This window comes from Kwoniella botswanensis, chromosome 2 (genome assembly GCF_036426115.1).
Source record: "Kwoniella botswanensis chromosome 2, complete sequence".
Lineage (NCBI taxonomy): Eukaryota > Fungi > Basidiomycota > Tremellomycetes > Tremellales > Cryptococcaceae > Kwoniella > Kwoniella botswanensis.
Genome location: NC_088600.1, coordinates 1,766,184 through 1,782,877, shown reverse-complemented (window position 1 = coordinate 1,782,877; position 16,694 = coordinate 1,766,184). Strand labels below are relative to the sequence as shown.

At 45.7% G+C, this 16,694-nt stretch overlaps 8 protein-coding genes across 8 annotated transcripts; 5 read left to right on the top strand and 3 right to left on the bottom strand.

The window, feature by feature from the left end:
• Positions 1–140: 140 nt before the first annotated feature.
• L199_007563 (uncharacterized protein) lies at positions 141–1,920 on the top strand (the record flags this gene model as incomplete). The annotated part of the gene is made up of 9 exons (XM_064893252.1): positions 141–172; positions 255–262; positions 405–419; positions 483–522; positions 598–665; positions 747–957; positions 1,203–1,329; positions 1,406–1,691; positions 1,805–1,920. The coding sequence occupies 9 exons, from the start codon at positions 141–143 to the stop codon at positions 1,918–1,920; spliced, it is 903 nt and encodes a 300-aa protein (XP_064749324.1).
• Positions 1,921–2,636: 716 nt separating this feature from the next.
• L199_007562 (uncharacterized protein) lies at positions 2,637–4,133 on the bottom strand (the record flags this gene model as incomplete). Its single annotated transcript, XM_064893251.1, has 1 exon — positions 2,637–4,133. The coding sequence occupies one exon, from the start codon at positions 4,131–4,133 to the stop codon at positions 2,637–2,639; it is 1,497 nt and encodes a 498-aa protein (XP_064749323.1).
• Positions 4,134–4,777: 644 nt separating this feature from the next.
• Positions 4,778–5,715, bottom strand: L199_007561 (uncharacterized protein; the record flags this gene model as incomplete). The annotated part of the gene is made up of 3 exons (XM_064893250.1): positions 4,778–5,324; positions 5,403–5,452; positions 5,569–5,715. 3 exons carry the CDS (start codon positions 5,713–5,715, stop codon positions 4,778–4,780), a joined length of 744 nt encoding a protein of 247 aa, XP_064749322.1.
• Positions 5,716–6,236: 521 nt separating this feature from the next.
• L199_007560 (uncharacterized protein) lies at positions 6,237–8,141 on the bottom strand (the record flags this gene model as incomplete). The annotated part of the gene is made up of 2 exons (XM_064893249.1): positions 6,237–7,041; positions 7,105–8,141. 2 exons carry the CDS (start codon positions 8,139–8,141, stop codon positions 6,237–6,239), a joined length of 1,842 nt encoding a protein of 613 aa, XP_064749321.1.
• Positions 8,142–8,714: 573 nt separating this feature from the next.
• Positions 8,715–10,681, top strand: L199_007559 (uncharacterized protein; the record flags this gene model as incomplete). The annotated part of the gene is made up of 12 exons (XM_064893248.1): positions 8,715–8,773; positions 8,832–8,856; positions 8,919–8,997; positions 9,062–9,115; positions 9,183–9,273; positions 9,338–9,410; positions 9,476–9,563; positions 9,623–9,765; positions 9,820–9,927; positions 9,979–10,019; positions 10,070–10,278; positions 10,335–10,681. The coding sequence occupies 12 exons, from the start codon at positions 8,715–8,717 to the stop codon at positions 10,679–10,681; spliced, it is 1,317 nt and encodes a 438-aa protein (XP_064749320.1).
• A 373-nt stretch (positions 10,682–11,054) lies between these two features.
• Positions 11,055–11,621, top strand: L199_007558 (uncharacterized protein; the record flags this gene model as incomplete). The annotated part of the gene is made up of 1 exon (XM_064893247.1): positions 11,055–11,621. One exon carries the CDS (start codon positions 11,055–11,057, stop codon positions 11,619–11,621), a length of 567 nt encoding a protein of 188 aa, XP_064749319.1.
• Positions 11,622–13,059: 1,438 nt separating this feature from the next.
• On the top strand, positions 13,060–15,063 carry L199_007557 (uncharacterized protein; the record flags this gene model as incomplete). Its single annotated transcript, XM_064893246.1, has 14 exons — positions 13,060–13,128; positions 13,186–13,193; positions 13,259–13,284; positions 13,352–13,370; positions 13,435–13,497; positions 13,559–13,638; positions 13,696–13,775; positions 13,843–13,892; positions 13,949–14,188; positions 14,256–14,307; positions 14,369–14,475; positions 14,532–14,603; positions 14,668–14,739; positions 14,805–15,063. The coding sequence occupies 14 exons, from the start codon at positions 13,060–13,062 to the stop codon at positions 15,061–15,063; spliced, it is 1,197 nt and encodes a 398-aa protein (XP_064749318.1).
• An 853-nt stretch (positions 15,064–15,916) lies between these two features.
• On the top strand, positions 15,917–16,510 carry L199_007556 (uncharacterized protein; the record flags this gene model as incomplete). Its single annotated transcript, XM_064893245.1, has 1 exon — positions 15,917–16,510. One exon carries the CDS (start codon positions 15,917–15,919, stop codon positions 16,508–16,510), a length of 594 nt encoding a protein of 197 aa, XP_064749317.1.
• Positions 16,511–16,694: the final 184 nt, after the last annotated feature.

Sequence of the window (16,694 nt, the reverse complement as noted above, 5' to 3'; positions counted from 1 at the left end):
AGATAGAAATTATCATAGACCTAGTGATGTCCTGCACCCAGACATTGCATTAAGTTTTATCTGCATGTCCATATAGTTAGTCCCACCGATAGTCTTCGCCCCCTCTCTCCTTCACCCACCTCTCGTATCCGTGTCCGGTCATGTCCACTCAGAAACCATCGTATCCATTCTGGTGAGTGACAGCGACAATCCCGTGACTTCCCTTGTCGTCATTTCCATCAATGATTCTATTGTTGACTCTTCGTTTCTTATAGGTTAGGAGGTGTGTATTTCCTTTCGGCTCGTTAAAGCGGTATTGATACTGAGCTATTGCGCTTGTCTATCTCTTTATCTCTCCACCAATTCCCCTTGGACTACCTCGAACACCATCTTCACTCGTTCGTACCTCGGCTTTGCCCGAATAGGAGCTGCGGCATCTAGTAGGTCATTGACATCTCATATGACTGATACATGAGTGAAGAGCTGATATCTCGGCTTTATAGTGGCAGCATGTTGTACCCATCCTCTAGATGTGATGCGAGTGTACGTAGATATCTCTATTCACGCCTAGACGTTGGTCGGAAATGCCGAGCGGTCGTTAATAACATTTTGGAACAGGCGAATGCAGACTTCGACGAGCAAGACTACCTTCTCCAACGCAGTCAGAGGGGTACTAGCACATGATGGTGAGTTTATGTAATAGAATGTTATATTGGAAAGTCGGAATGAATGTAGGACGAAGCTAATCTTGGGATTTGGACCAAAAGGTGTCAGAGGATTATATACCGGATTGACAGCCTCGATATTCCGGCAGATGACATACTCTGTTACTAGATTAGGAGCGTACGATATGATGAAATCGCAGATGTCAAATGGTGGGAAGAAGAAGTTGACAACGGGTGATATGGTTATTTGTGCTAGTACTGCGGGTGCTTTGGGTGGATTGGCTGGTAACCCGGCGGATATCATTTTGGTTAGGTGAGTCAAGACTCTATCTCATCGTATGCTAGAATGAGGGGGGTGGAGAGAGGAATGTCTACCAGAGTGATGGCCGAGCAGAGGGTAAGCAAGGATCGGAGGGTCAGGTCAAGACGGATAAGTAGGAAACAGGCAGGGAGCGAAGATAGTCGATTGGACAGAAGACAAGGTGGATTGAACGACAATAGAACTGGCCTCGCTCCCTCGAGCGTTCTATCATGCTGAATATCATATTCTCCTCCCAGAATGGTAGCAGATCCTACGAAAACGCCAGATCACCAATACAACTACCGTAATGCCCTACAGGGGACATACAGAATGGTGAGGGAAGAAGGCGTCCCATCTTTAGCACGAGGTTTGTTACCCAATACTGTGAGTATTCCTTTGATCAGTCAACGTAATTACCATGTTCTCGATATACCTAGCTGATATGCCAACCATAAAACAGATCCGAGCGATCTTGATGAACGCTTCGCAACTGGTTTCGTACGACTTTTTCAAGGATCTCTTACTTGCTCATAACGTCATGTCAAATGGGATGCCATGTCATTTCGTCTCTTCTGCCTTGGCTGGTACCGTCGCTACCACGATATGTGCTCCTGCGGATGTCGTGAAGAGTAGGATCATGAATATGAAACATGGTCAAGGTGGACATGGACCGTTCGGATTGATAATGGAGAGTCTGAAACATGAAGGTCCAAGGTTCTTGTTCAAGGGATGGTTACCTGCATGGAGTGAGTACCAATCCTTCCCAAACTTGACAATGCATCCAGGCAAGGGATAAAGGAAGCTGTAATAACGACAAGAATGGGATCTAGACTGACAATGCGATTGGATACTCTCATAGTCCGTCTCACACCCAACACCATCTGCATGTTCATATTCCTCGAACAGCTGAGAAACGCTATGGATATGTTCAGATCGAAAACTGCTGGTATAGCACCTTCCACTCCGGCCATATAGACATGACAAGGGTTCAGGGAGATGGACAGAGACAACAGCGATAATGAAGAGTTGATACAGTAGGTGTACGTCCGACGATTGGCTTTCTAGTGCAGGTGAAGGATCATAAAGGGTAGAAATGCAGCAAGTGGAGTCTTAGCGAAAGAGACGAATTGGAATAATGTAGATATGGCATAGATATCCATTCGACAATATGTATAGCTGGATCACTTTTTAGATATTTTGGGCGAGGTTCATTTGCGAATACGGATATATCATTTATAGTTCATCATTATAGACTTTATAGAGATGTATTATCAGCCATAGACCATGATCATCAGCAACGGGGCCCAGTCAATCGAGCTTGTCTCACATGATAGTACGGATCTGGAACTTCTTTCCATCGCATCGAATATCGAATTTCCTTGGAGCCACATTGTCCTTAATTGATGTCGTTTTGCATTACAACGCGGCATGTCAATGTGATCGGAGTCTAAAATCTATACCATCGTGGTCATACAACAAAGATCTCTTGGCATGTTATATTATACTATCTGACTGATGATCCATTTTCATATCTAACTGAGTGGCCCTTACTGCCTCCGCTGCCTAATTGCAGATTTTCGAACTGATTTCTATCCGGTATACTGACCTTAAACCCCTTTTCTCCTCGTATCCGTTTGAGGCTGAACTGGTTTTTAGCCTGCAGTCAACCATTGGCATGCTATCTCTCAGATCTATGCCTGAGCTGGGGTCTCTTTGTTGGTGATAATCGCAGACTCGTAGCTATCAGTCGGGCCATCAAAATCTAGGTTCGGATATGGGGGTTCCTCGCCTTTCTCTCTTATCTTACTATCATCTGCTCCATGTAAAGACTTGGTGAATCCACTGAAAAGTTCCATCAAATCACCTTTGATCCTCTTCAACCTCGTCGTAGCTGTCGATAATCCACTGCTTGTCCTGGACAAAGGTCTAATTCCCACTGACGACCCGTCCACATCATCTGGCTCAATTTTCGGCCTATCATCTGCGACTTCGGATAAACTGGTCTTTGAAGTATTTCCACTCAAGATATCCATGATGGAACCTATCATCGATCTTCTACGTCCATTCCCTCCTGAGAACATATCGCTTTTCGAAGAGGATCTCGAGAATGTCCGTTTCAACCTATCTCGCCATTTGTGATGTGTATGAGTACCTTCATTTGCACTAACACTACCTGTCTTTACAGATTCGTCATCTGAATTTTGACTTAGATCTCGGATGTGATCGATTCGTTTCAGAGATACTGAATGATCGTCGTAGGGCTCACTGCTGCTTTCTTCCTGGTCACTTGAAGATGCTTTAGGAGGATATATCCTCAGGGGTTCAGGTAAAGCATCATCTTCACCAAGCCAAGATCTATTTCTTTCAGGGAGTTCTCTTACCTTTGGGGTACTACGGAATAATAGACGTGAGTTTAATGAACTTAGAATGTCTAAACTCCTTCGATTCAGCGATTTCCTTGGTTTGTATATCCCATTCGAAGAACAGGAGTCGTCTGACTGTTGAGAGAGGAGACTAAAACTCGTATTACTCCTTTCTCTTCCTGTATTTCCTATGAAGGTACCCGGAGGTGGATCGTTAGATTCCTCTTCCCGATAATCATAATAATCATCATCTTCATCATCATCATTGGACCATCTGTCAGATGAAGTACGTGGAGTAGGCGTATGTCGCCATTCTTCTTGATCATCTTCCTCTCCCGTCCGCCATCTGGAATAATAATGAGGGGTGGTCACTCTACCCCTATCATGTAGATCATCCACACTCCCATTGGAGCTCAAAGCATTTAGTGACAGCGAGGGGCGACTGGAAGATGAGGTCGAATATGATCTTGAATTCTTCCCTTCACCTCCGTAGAAAACGTCAATAGGAGCCTTACGAATGGATGATGAAGTGGCAGTAATTGAACCAGAACTAGGCGCATATCCTGAGTCATGTCTGTTTAAATGTCTACTGAAATTTGGAATTTTCGATTGAGAAGGTCGTACATCCGTTGAGGTCTTGTCGGATGGTCTTAATTCTATTCTAGGTGAGAAGGATGTATCGATGGAAGGTAATTCAGGCTTTGATCTGGAGTGAGTATTGCTTTGTCGGGATGGTATGAGGTAGGATAGAGCGGTACTAACAACTGATTTTATGGATGATAAGGAGGAACTTCGACTTCGGAATGTAGGTGTAGAGATTGTCATCTTACTGGGATAGCCTTATACTGGGTCGGGGGATGGAAAGATTGATAGGCTGAGGAGGAAAGGTAGTATGAGTCCAATTGGTAGCGGAATTACAATAACATCGATGGGTATCTCCGGTCTTGCAGTAGTAAGCTATATTTCATATGCTCTTGTCTTTTGAGGTTCAATGTAGTCTGTTGTGACTATCTTCGTTTTTGAATTATCAAGAAACGGCAAGATGACTTGTTTTTTTTTCCTTGATAGCTGTATACTTTAGATAAAATATGCTTTAATCTCTGCGCCTGTAAACAAACTCTCAACAAGGTAGTCCTCTTCCTGCTGAGATGTCGTCCCTACAGCCACTCAGGTACCTTACTGTACGGTGCGCGTCATGGTTGATTAATCTCAAAGGAAGAATGGTGAAAGGACAGGGGGCGATGAAACTCGTTCGAGTTCAGACGGTAGTTCATTTCCATCATGCTCTTCTGTCAGTCCAGTGGCAACTACAGGTCAGATAATCAAACTGAAGGTTCTGTGACTACTGAAGTGGAACCGCTACTCTTCCAAGCTGGCAGAGCTGCAGCTTACATCCCAATGGCACGTAAGGTATACGGAATGAATGCATAAGGATATCATAAGGTATATCAAAGCATACAGTAGCTGACTCAGAACGCATTGAAGTGCTGAACATATCCAAACGTTGCAAACCTTGAATCCGACTTCTTTTGAAGCTTCAACAATTTATCGTCGATCTCCTGAAGATGTCCTAATGCTTGGGGTGTTGTGGGAATCTCAGGTAATGACCTTTGGGAATTACATCGTGCTTCCCGTTCCCTTCTCAGGTACTCACCATGATTGTTGGTCCCTTGCTTTGTCGTAGCAACATCCTCTGGCATAAGAAGAGTGCCAGGGAGGTGTGATTCGTTTGTAGAGGTCAGATGTAGAAGAGTCTGTCGAAGATCTTCCAATTCGCTAGGTATGGAAGGATCTCCATGAGGTTGCCTGCGCGAGGTTTTGGTCAATGAATCTGGTCCGTGCCCAAAATACTTTTTCCAAATTGTCTTTGACGGCGAAAAAGATTTAGGTGGTCTATTGACGTCCTCCGCTGAATACTCTACTGACGAATCTTTGCGAGAGAAGTGGTTACGCACTCTTCGATACATGTTCGCGATGAACGACCTTGTACCACAACGCGAGCCTGATTGTTTCGATCTACTTTCGGGCCATACCAGAAAACGTCCATTCGTAGGTCAGATGGGCTACGTTCTGAGTGAACACGAGATCACTCACTCTTTACTGGCTGATTTGGTATCTTCGATAGAACCATTAATTGTATTTACCTTTTGAAGAGGAATTGCAATTGCCTCTGAAACTTTTATGGAGTTTCTCAAGATAGACTTCACGTCGATACTAGGTGTCATGGAGGATCGATAATCGTTTTGACCGCAATCGCCACGTAACATTTCGTTCGGAAGCCGGTGTGCGTGGTGACGCTGCTATCGGGCATGAGTGTAAGGCAAGGGCCATCACCGAAATCAACAGTGAAATTGTGACTGCCGTTATCCCCAGCGGTCAATCTGGGCTGAGTGGATGCGGTAAACATTCCAGCGAGTGTGTGTGAAGCGAGATGTACTATAGCGAGGAGCTTGCCGATATACGAGGTAGGTGTAGAATGGAGTACGGAAGTGATATAAAGAACAAACGATATGAGATGAGATGTCAGTGGTAGGCGGTCTTCCTCCGAAAAGAGTTCTATCGGCTTGATCATCTCAGCGAAACATTTCGCTATTGGTGGCGATGCTCAAAGAATGTTCGATGCTTGATGAACCTCCGCTCAGATGAAAGGATAGAAAGTGATCCTTTCAACACCATCTGGATGACGCAAAACAGTACTCGTCATCATTACGGATTTGCAAGTCTGTGTGGTACGCGATCATTGTTGCATGGTACAGGATCAGCCAATCATTCATATATTCGCCATGGAGAAAATCAGCCGGGACTGGATCGAAGTGATTCAGGTGGGGCAGGTCCCCAGAAGATACAATAGAGGATTAAACTGCATCATGCCCTAACATGGGGTTTACCACCACGAACACAATTCCCGAGCGCATACTGTATTGGTATTTAAAATTGGTAAAACCTAGATTCCAATTCACCCAACCTATCTTGTAAAGTACTAATTTGGGATCTCAGAATGCTAATCTCCTGCTCATCTTCTGTCGGGTCATACTTCCCTTCCTCAGTGTGACTCCCCCAATATCTGGCAGACACATTATGCTGTGATTGGTGTTCAGCAAGTTGCGAATCTTTGATTCTCCTTTCCTCTCTGAGCCTACTCAAGGCATCTTCCAGGGAAACTCCCGTACGAGATGTTCCAGATGTAGGTAGATCAAAGGATGGATTCCTGAACCAATCGTCAACTTCGTCATTGACCGAAGTTAGCGATATTGATGGACTACTCGATTGTTCTTTCTCAGGTTCAGGCTCACTATCCACTGGAAGATGACTTATCCATTTCTCCATTTGAGGGGGCACCTCATACCTCGTACCTTCCGCACGAAGCGACTGATCACGTCTATCGATTATTCTTCTCGCTTCTGCTTGAGAGATATTACCATATAATTCCGCTTCCACATCAGAAGCTTTGCGTCTTGGTAGTGGGTCTTCATCGTTCCTCGAGAACCTGCTGCTGAAATTGTTTTTCCATCTGTTCATCTTATTCGTAACATTCCTCATTGAAGGTTGCCAATTGACAGATAATCGACTTTTACCCGTATTGGAGGTACCTCGTGAGGAGATGGAGGGCCTTCGTCGATTTTGCAAGAATGAGGTGAGATAGCTTCTAGCGTTTGATATACTCGAGAAGGAGGAGTGTTGATCGTTTGTCCATTTCTGAAATCCAGTCGATTCACCTGTGTGCACTTGAGGGCTATCCAGACACTCATCAGCATCATCACACCCTTGGTACAAGCCAGTAAGTATACACACGTACCTGATAGGCGAGATGATCCCAGACGTCGAAGATTTAGGACTGCCCGATCGCGAATATTCTTCGTAAATTTTCAGATCAGTCTTGGAAGTATCAGCATATGGATCTTCATAATATTGATATCTGGCTCTCTGCATATCTTCGGGATCAATTCGCAGCTGGTGGATAGGTCTGCTTGCCCTGGACAGGTCAGAGGTTCCGGACAGACTCGATCTCAAGCTGCTACGTCCCCTACGAGGTCTACCATGAATACTAGCAGTCCTCTGTAGAGAATTCGCTCGGGATGATTTGAGTGAGGTCAGAGAGTAATCTGGTCCACGGTTGAGGAATGGTCCAGACGGCTGGTGGTGATTATCTTCTTCGTCTGATTCTTCTATATCCTTCAACCTAATCCTGTCAAATGATGATGAAGAATCGGATGAGATACTTTGGCCCTCGTTCGCTATTATGGGATCCTGTGGACGATATTCGGTACATTCGACTCCGGACGATAGTTGCGGGCCTGTAGAAATTCCGTTTGGTCTACCAGAAACCGATTCAGAAGTGACTGAACCATTTGGGTGGTGAGCCGGGTGTTGGACAATATCAGAAGGGGACTGAGTGAGTGTTTCGAAACCGTTTTGTCCTTGCGCTGAGATGAACCGTTCGCCTGAAAGGCTAACTTTGGAACGACGAAGCCGTTGGGACATACCGTACGGTAGTGTATCATCAAGATGGTCCGAGGATTGCTCTGATGAGCCGCTGGATAGTGATGATGCGTCGGAATCATCGTAGTTTGCTGATTGGGAAGCCGTTTGATTTCCATCAGATGCAGACTCATCTGAACCATAGGCGGAATCGAAAACGCCTGAATCGTTACCTCTGTGATATGGGGAATGTGACCTGAGATTGTTCCTATACGATTGACTCTTGTTCAGAAGCGCGTCGATTTCCGAAAGCATTGCTAGTGTTTTCGACTCTCTCGCAGAGTCAATACTGTTTTCGATCTCATTTGAGGTTGTTCCTGTCTCAGAAGTACGTTGACCGAGAAGGGATGACATCTTAAGTGGAGAGTTATATGAAAGATATTCGGAAAAGAGGATGAGCGAGTAGGCAAGACTCTTCCTTGGTCGTGAGTTGAAGTATTCTTTCGAGAAAAAGCCGTGTGGGTGATTGATTGTGTGTGAAATCAATGTAGTGGACATTAGCAGATGATTCTGAGTGGCAACCAAAACCGATTGACTTCTGATCTAAGTCAAACACAAGCATTTCCATGTTTGCGACACGGCTGTCTGTACAGTCCGACTCAACCTCAATGGAAGGTCTTTCACTCTGACGAGTGCATGAAGAAAGGATCCCGCAGTTGGTCTTAAGATAGGGGAGTTTTGAGGTGCCACAAGAGGATTTGACCGTGCGCCACGCGTTTTGGGAGAGTGGAACCCTGAATCCAAGGACAGTTTACGCTACGAGTACAACCAGACAACAAAGACGATCTCTTTACGCGTTTGTTTCAACATCTATTCATACAATCGTAACAGAGTAACATAGTAAACAGACAAGATCAGAAAACCTGCACCCTCCCAAAGATACCCAGCATAGCGATACATCATCCGCGAGACTGATATCAACAAAGAATGATCGAAGATAAATATATAGGGCTGGGTCTGGCGCTGGGTGGAACCTTCTTGATTGGGTGAGCGATAACACCTTGACAGACATGTTATGCCATCTAACCTACGTCGTATCTACAGATCAAGCTTTATAATAACGAAGAAGGTGAGCTTTGATGCCCACGGACTGGCGCAGCACTGTGGAGATGCTAATGTAATGTTTGACAGGGGCTAAACGATGCTGCGAAGAAAGATATGAGTGAATATCCACATTCACATCAGAGACAGACTGGACCTCGAAATGCATGTGAGCTATCGTCGACTAGGAAATAAGCCTTGGATATGGAAACGTTAGCTGATAAGTTACTCAGCGGAGGACTTGTCATATCTGCAGAATCCTATATGGTGGGCTGGTATGATAACGAGTGAGTATCCTTTCCTGCCCTCCTACCGTCAGAGAGAAAGGCTCATATCGATGCAACCTTCTTGCAGTGGTCGTCGGTGAAGTAGCAAATTTCGCTGCTTACACTTTCGCGCCGGCGATCCTAGTAACGCCTTTAGGAGCAATGAGTGTGATTATTGGGTAAGCACAAACATCAATCTGACCACCCGCACCAGTAACTTTCGCTGATCCTCAACGATTATAGTGCTATCCTGGCTTCTTTCTTACTGGATGAGAAATTAGGTAGACTAGGAGTTTGTGGATGTGCTTCCTGTATAGTAAGTCAATTTTCGGTTAATGCAAGAAACGATTGGATCGCAGACTAAACCGCTGTCGTATGTAGATCGGGTCCGTCATCATCGTTCTACATGCTCCTTCAGACAAAGAAGTAGAGACTGTAGATGAGATACTTACATATGCCGCAAAGCCAGGTAGGCTCTTTGTACCTGTATATGACCGCTCTCCGGTACTGACATATCGCTGTGATCAGCCTTCTTGTTCTACATCACGTTTGTCGCTGTCTTTTCTCTTTACATGATTTACCGTGTCGTCCCAACCCACGGTACAAGAAACCCTATGGTATATCTATCGATATGCTCTTTGGTAGGAAGTGTTTCAGTCATGGCTATCAAAGTGAGTGATTCGCCGTTTGAGACTTATTACCTAGCTGATGACTCAGCGATATAGGGTTTTGGTGTAGCGCTCAAATTGACGTTTGCCGGGAACAACCAATTGACCCATATCAGTACATATGTCTTCGGAGTAGTAGTCGTGGGGTGTATCATGGTGCAGATGGTGAGTTTGGATCTCGAGGTACAACGTGCTTCACTAATCATGATCCTATAGAACTATTTCAACAAAGCTTTGGACACCTTCTCTACCAATGTGTATGTCCGTTCTCTTCAATTTTCATGTATCTTTACTGAACTTTTTACAGTGTCAACCCTATCTACTACGTCTTCTTCACCACCGCCACCATTATTGCTTCTGCCATTCTTTTCTCGGGCTTCAACACCCCTGGAGGAGTCAACACCATATCACTGATTTGCGGGTTCTTGATCATCTTCATGGGAGTGTACTTGTTGAACATATCAAGAGAACCAGAAGCACCCCATCATGCATCAACGATGGAATCGGGATTGATGAGTAAGTCGACCTGACCAACTCGGTGTGATAATCAACCAAGCTGATCAATTTCAAAGACCCACGAATGAGCATGTCCGGTCGAGTGTCAATGGATTCCAACAACCCCACATTATGGAACTACGGTTCGGTCCCTGGAGGAGCGACATACGCTGCAGACGGATCATTACATTCTGCAGGACACGGCCGAAGAAGCAGTATCTATCGATCTCAGAACTCTACACTTTTCAATGCGTTTGAAGAAGAAGGTATGGCTTTGACGCAGTTACCTGAAGAGGACGAATCCGATGATGAGTCAAGTAGGAGAGAGCAGAATCAGGGACCAGGACGGAATCTGGTGGGTAAGCAGACAAGAAACGAAGTTGCTGGTGGGAGACATCCAGCGTATCAGGAGTCAGGGAGATAAGTTGTCATAGATCTAGAAAACACATCTACACATGGACTTTAGATTCGGTACGTCATATCACAGTCTGAGAATGCATCGCTTTACATCGGTTGGATATCTTTTTCACCCTCTCCTGTCATTCGCTTCCTGCCCATGGACAGATCAGTGCATGCCCGGAAGGAGCAGACGACCCTTCGGCGGGGATCTAAAGGACAAAGGGGACTCGCTTCCTACCCTAGCGGGGTGTCAAATTGGGGATTCCCGGCATGTCCAGCGGCTAGCGATGGATCGACACAGTCATAAATGAGTTGGATAGGAGTTGCTGGTCAATCTTATCAGTCGTACTCAAGATTCAACCCGAACGTTTCACCGCCCATCAATCTGGCGTCGCAAAATGACGTCCACAGTCACTGCTCATGCTTTAACATCGGATCACAGCTTTCAGATACTAAATACAGGATCTTCGTCAGAAGAGTCTCTGTCCGAAGAGTGGCAAATGTTCGTTGGCTCTACCCGAGAGTACCTGTACGATCCCGAAGTCGAATCATCCTTCCGTCGTCCACTACGATCTACCCCAAGACAGAGAAGGAAAATTCAAATCTACAAGGAGTCTGCTAACTCAATGATTGGAAATGATGGTGAACGAAGTTTTGAGGGTAACATTGAGCATATTGACCTGGAGTTTGAAGCATATTATAGTGAGGGGAAACGTCCGATGGACGAGACTGACAAACTCCCAAAGAGGTCAACGGAGCAAGATCACAATGAATATACGACCACATCCGGGAGTTTATCAACCAAGGAGAAACGGCGGACACCTGCTAGTAGAGGGCTGGCGTCCGACAGGCAAGCGGAGGACGCAATCAACTCTCAATTGACTATCACTGCGGGTCCTGACAGCTCCAAGAGTTCGCGCCACAGAATCTTCGGCCTACTCAGTAGAGCCAGGGGTCTTCGATGAAACGAAATGCATTGCATACGTAAGTGATCAGTATGAAATTCGACTTCCTGCTGATGTCATGACCGAAGTGCGTGGAGTTGTATCTCGAGTCGAGAAATAAGAAACGAGCTAGGCCATTCGTTGACAACGGATATTGTGCTTCTTCAGGCCACATGCATTGGAAGCTTGATGGTTACGAGCGTGGATAATATGAATAGTTGTATCTATACACATTGCAACATGATATGTGGGTTCTGATGATCAGATCCAAAACCTCATTCGCTGTATTTGAAGATACAATGGTAGTCCCCACCAACTCTGATCAGGATGGCCTGCGAGACGAGCAATCGTGGTCTGAATATGTGACTCAGGCGTTCTCCTCGGCTATCGACCTCGATTTGAATCTGAAAGATCCATCAACCGGAATCAATGCAAGAGATCATGGAAGGGGAGCAGCGGCGTTGCTCTCAACACGGCAAGGCAGCTTCACAACCCTTGGGGATTTGACGTGAAGGTTGATTTCACTCGGAATTCGGCTTACCTGTCTACTCCCCAGCCTTTGAATAGCTCAAGCAGAACGATCACCATTGCATCGCTTGGGCAGGGATTCGAGTGCACAACTGACTTGAATCAGACTGATTACCTTTGGAATATCCTAGATCAACAAAGTGTCGACTGTTCAAGTAAACGCCACCTGAGGTCAATCAAGTCATTCGATCGTAGGTTAGTCTTAGTGAAGACTAATTCCGGGAAGAAGCAGGTGGTGCCTCGGCGTATAGACAGATGCTTGGACCGTGCGTTCAGGGGGTCGGTAACCAGGTAACTAGTAGATGACACAAATACACAAATAGATGAAGCAATCGATACACACAAACACAAACACTGCTTTACTATACATGCCACCCACGGTACGGTGAGTCAACTTGCATAGCCTCTCCGAGGGGAAGAGGAAACCTTTATGAGACGCCTGATGAGCTCCGAAAGGGATTAGGGCATTTCGCATACACGCCATACTCACTTCAAAGGAAGGACAGTTTGTTCCTTTGAACGATGTCTGGAGCCTTTGTTGGTGATGTCAAGGAGTAAGGGAGTCCGACCTAGAGTCCGACCTAAGGGGCTCAAACCTGTTTGTTAGCGCATCTCCGCCAAGCAAAGCGAAAAGCCACCACTCACTCAATCGATCAATCTCGGATATCGGGAATCCTTTGAAGGTCATCAATCCATTTAAACGCAGAACAAAGACATAAGTATATAACCGCGATCTATGGAAAATTACATTAGTCCACCGCAATTCATACTTGGTCTTCTTGTGTCTTTCGAAAGACAGATCCTCAGTACCTACAGTGCTAGATCTCGCTGATACTCACTCCATACATTCTTTACCATCTGCATACGCATATCATCTCCTCTGTCATCTCTACTTCACCCCCTCAAGTCACACCTCTTTCTTCTAGCAGTCATGAAATTCGCTACCGCGCTTCTTAATCTCGCTCTCTTTGGTTTGGCTAGTGCCGGTAATTTCACCAATGTGAGTGGGTTTGGGAATGTTGAACAATAGTCCACAATTCTGACATATGATTTCTAGCCTCTTCGGTAAGTATTGTGATGCTGTTAGTATACATATAGGCATATGACTGAAGTGATCAATGAACATATAGTCAAAGCGGCCCGGATCCTTTCATCGGTTAGTACACAAGCTTGCCGCTGTGATCGAAGATCTCTTGACTAACGCCTGCTTCCATGTCACACAGTCTACGATCATGACACCTCGTGAGTTACGGAGGGAAAGGCGCTTCCGATACAAGGTCACTGATACGAGCGGTGTGTAACCCAGATCTTATCTTTTCATGCAGACTAGTGGCAATGGTCTTCGAGTTACCAAAACTCCTACTTTAGAGTATGTATGAATCTGACGTTGCAACATGTGGGATCTTCAGCTGATGCGGTGGGATATACAGTGGTATTAGGGACTTTGCCAATGAGAAACTCGTTTTTCAGAATCAAGATATGAAGGACAACCCCAGTGTGTGGGCTGGAGGTAAGTGTCCACCACACCCATTGGCCTTTCTGACATCTGGATAACTCACCGAAACAGAGATTCATAAGATCGATGGTAATTGGTATATCTATTATTCTCATAAAGATGCCGTTTGGGTCGTCTCCGGAGGTAGTGATGTAAGTACCACTATACCTATATCGTTTTGTCAGTGAGATGATGACTGCTCACACTGGTGATACGTAGCCTGTTGGTGAATACAAGGACCCTGTTCGACTTTACGACAGGGGATGGAGGTGAGTCCATAGGCTTAGCTGGTACGAGTATTGATATATTCGTTGATGTTTACCAGTCTCGATAACACAGTGCTCACAGTTGGGGGCAAGAATTATCTCGTGTACTCCTGTCACTCCTCAGACGTTTCAGACAATACCATCGGTGGTTCCTCGATCTGTATTTCACCTCTGGTTACCCCTATTCAAATCGATCAAGATCAGGTCACTGTTGTCAGCAGACCAGAGCAATCCTGGGAACAATCTGGTGGAAATACCAATGAAGGTCCTCAGGCGTTCTCTTGGGCCGGGCAAACGTAGTGAGTTAGAGTCGCCTCACACGCACAAATTGCAGGCATGACCACTGATCATGATCTTTCAATGTAGCATCACCTACTCTGCGAGTTTCTGCTCGACCCCTGATTACAGTCTTGGTCTAGTGAGCTCGGCCTCTTGATCTTCTGGCTGGTATCCCTCCGCTAATAATGAGCCTTTTCCAGCTTCATTTGACTGGTGACAATCCAATGGACGCTGCCCTCTGGACCAAGAAGACGGACGATCCAGTCTTCAAGTCAGGTAACGGAGAATACGGTCCTGGGCACAACGGGTAAGTCATGATTGCTTTCGAAGCTGAGAACAAGATTGCTGATTTACTCTTATCAGCATGTTCATATCCCCTGACGGCACGGAGCTTTGGAACGTCTATCATGCAACTTGGCACCCCGAAGGTCAATGGTGAGCTGGGTGCCGGTTGACAGCCCATATACGTATCAGAGTATTGACATGATGTCTTCTGCAGTGGTGATGATCGATCCACATTCGCTATGAGAGTTGATACTACAAACGGTCTTAACTTTGGATCGCCTGTCACGTAAATATCCTCTCTATTCCCGTGATAGGCTTATGTCCGCTGATCTTCCGATTTTGCGCTTGTAGACCAGGGGTATATCAAGCACCATCAGGTGAAGCAGGAGTCACTGGACAGAAAAGCATCATCTATTCTAACTCTACAACTCCTCTTACGGAACCCACGATTATAGCTGCCTATGCCTCCCCCGAAGCCCTCAGCGCTCCTGCCACTATTGGTGGGGTGGAAGCTGCACAAGCAACCGTCACTGCCTTGGTAGATTCACGATCCTGCGCGGAGTCTCAGTCGAAGAGAAAAAGATCCAGATTTCTCCCCGAAGCTTACTAGCCAGTTTCACTGATCACAACAACGATACTGCGTATTCACGTTGTCTATAGCTATCCTTTTTTTAGCTCCTTGTCATCTCGCTCGCGTATATCTGCATTTTGCTTCTCTTGTCTCCTATATGTCGATCATATCAGCCTTGGTAATTATGTATTCTACTTGCTTCCCTCAAAAGATCCGCTTCCAGATCGCGAATATCCAGTTTCATAGCGTAGATCCACACACTGACTCAGTCAGCTGACCGAGATGAACATGATACATTCGGTCTTCTGGACCTAAAGATCAAACTGCGACAAGTATATATCCCTGTCGGAGATCGGACATGCCTATCTTTCTCTGACTTCTCGACGGCATCATCATCCCTTGAACATGCCTTTCCTTGGCATATACTCCCTTCCAGCATCGTCTGAGATCCCAACATATCCAACATATCGGAGATCTGATAAGATGGAAGCCTCTCTTGAGTCCGAAGCCAATTCAAGGAGATGTGAGTTCCAATAACAAAGGATCCCTGGATCTCATTTTAACAAATTCACTTCTGGTGATCTCAGATATCTCCATGTCATGAGCACTAATGATCCGAATACGCTTCCGATTGATCGGCCTTCGGCTGAGTTTCGATCATCATGATGTCTACATGCAATAAATGAGAATCCTCTCGAGGTAATTAAAGAGGCGCAGATCGAAAGGTGTATGAAGATCGAAAATATGAGTCCTCGGAAAGGTATGAATAGGCTGAAATGGGAGTCGACAAGATCTCGTCCACATCCAAAGAAGACCATCTTGTATTCCTTCCACTTTCTCTATAGACGATTGTTATATCTTTGTCCTTTTGTTTTCACCGACTACCAAACAAATGTCTCAACATTCCAGAAACCCCTCTACCACCACTGCTGCTAGCTCTCAGCCTGGTTCTGTCCGGGAGATTACAGCTGGACCAAACATGTCATCTGCCTTCTCTGATTATAGTAGTAGCGCGGCAAGTATCCAAAGGGGTCGACCTTATTCTATTATCAGTAACGATAACAGACTTCACGCACACCTGCAAGGTTATTCGCCTGAGAGACCCCAACAACCTCCTGCTTATACCCCATCGAGCGACAGAGCGGTTGCCGTTCATTCCAGGGCACCCTCTTATGAAGCCTCACAGCAAGAGGCAGCCACTGCTGCATCGAGCAACCAGCCCCGAAATTCATTCTACGGCACTCCTGGTAGACCTATAATTGGTCTTACCAGTACTGCCACCGCGGCTGCAGAGGCTGATCAAAGCTCAAATGGTGACGCGTCCTCTGCGCACATGACAGAAGATCTATACTCGACTTATGCTGATGCGACCAGATTAAGTGATGCTCACTACGAAGGTAGGCGACGTGATGCCACGCAGCAGAGAAGAGCTCATCAACCTAGGACAGGAGGTTCCACACCTTTGAACAATCCTCCTCGACTTTGATTTGGGCATTTCGAGCTCTCTACACTCAGAAATGAATCATGCTTTTGCCTGATATTATGTGTCTTGATCTATATGTATACGCGTATAGTTCATGTGTAGTAAGGTGATGTGGGACGATGATATGAATATGCATGATTATGATTGAAATGTACCTGCTATGCCACTTTCCTTGTGATCGCGCCAC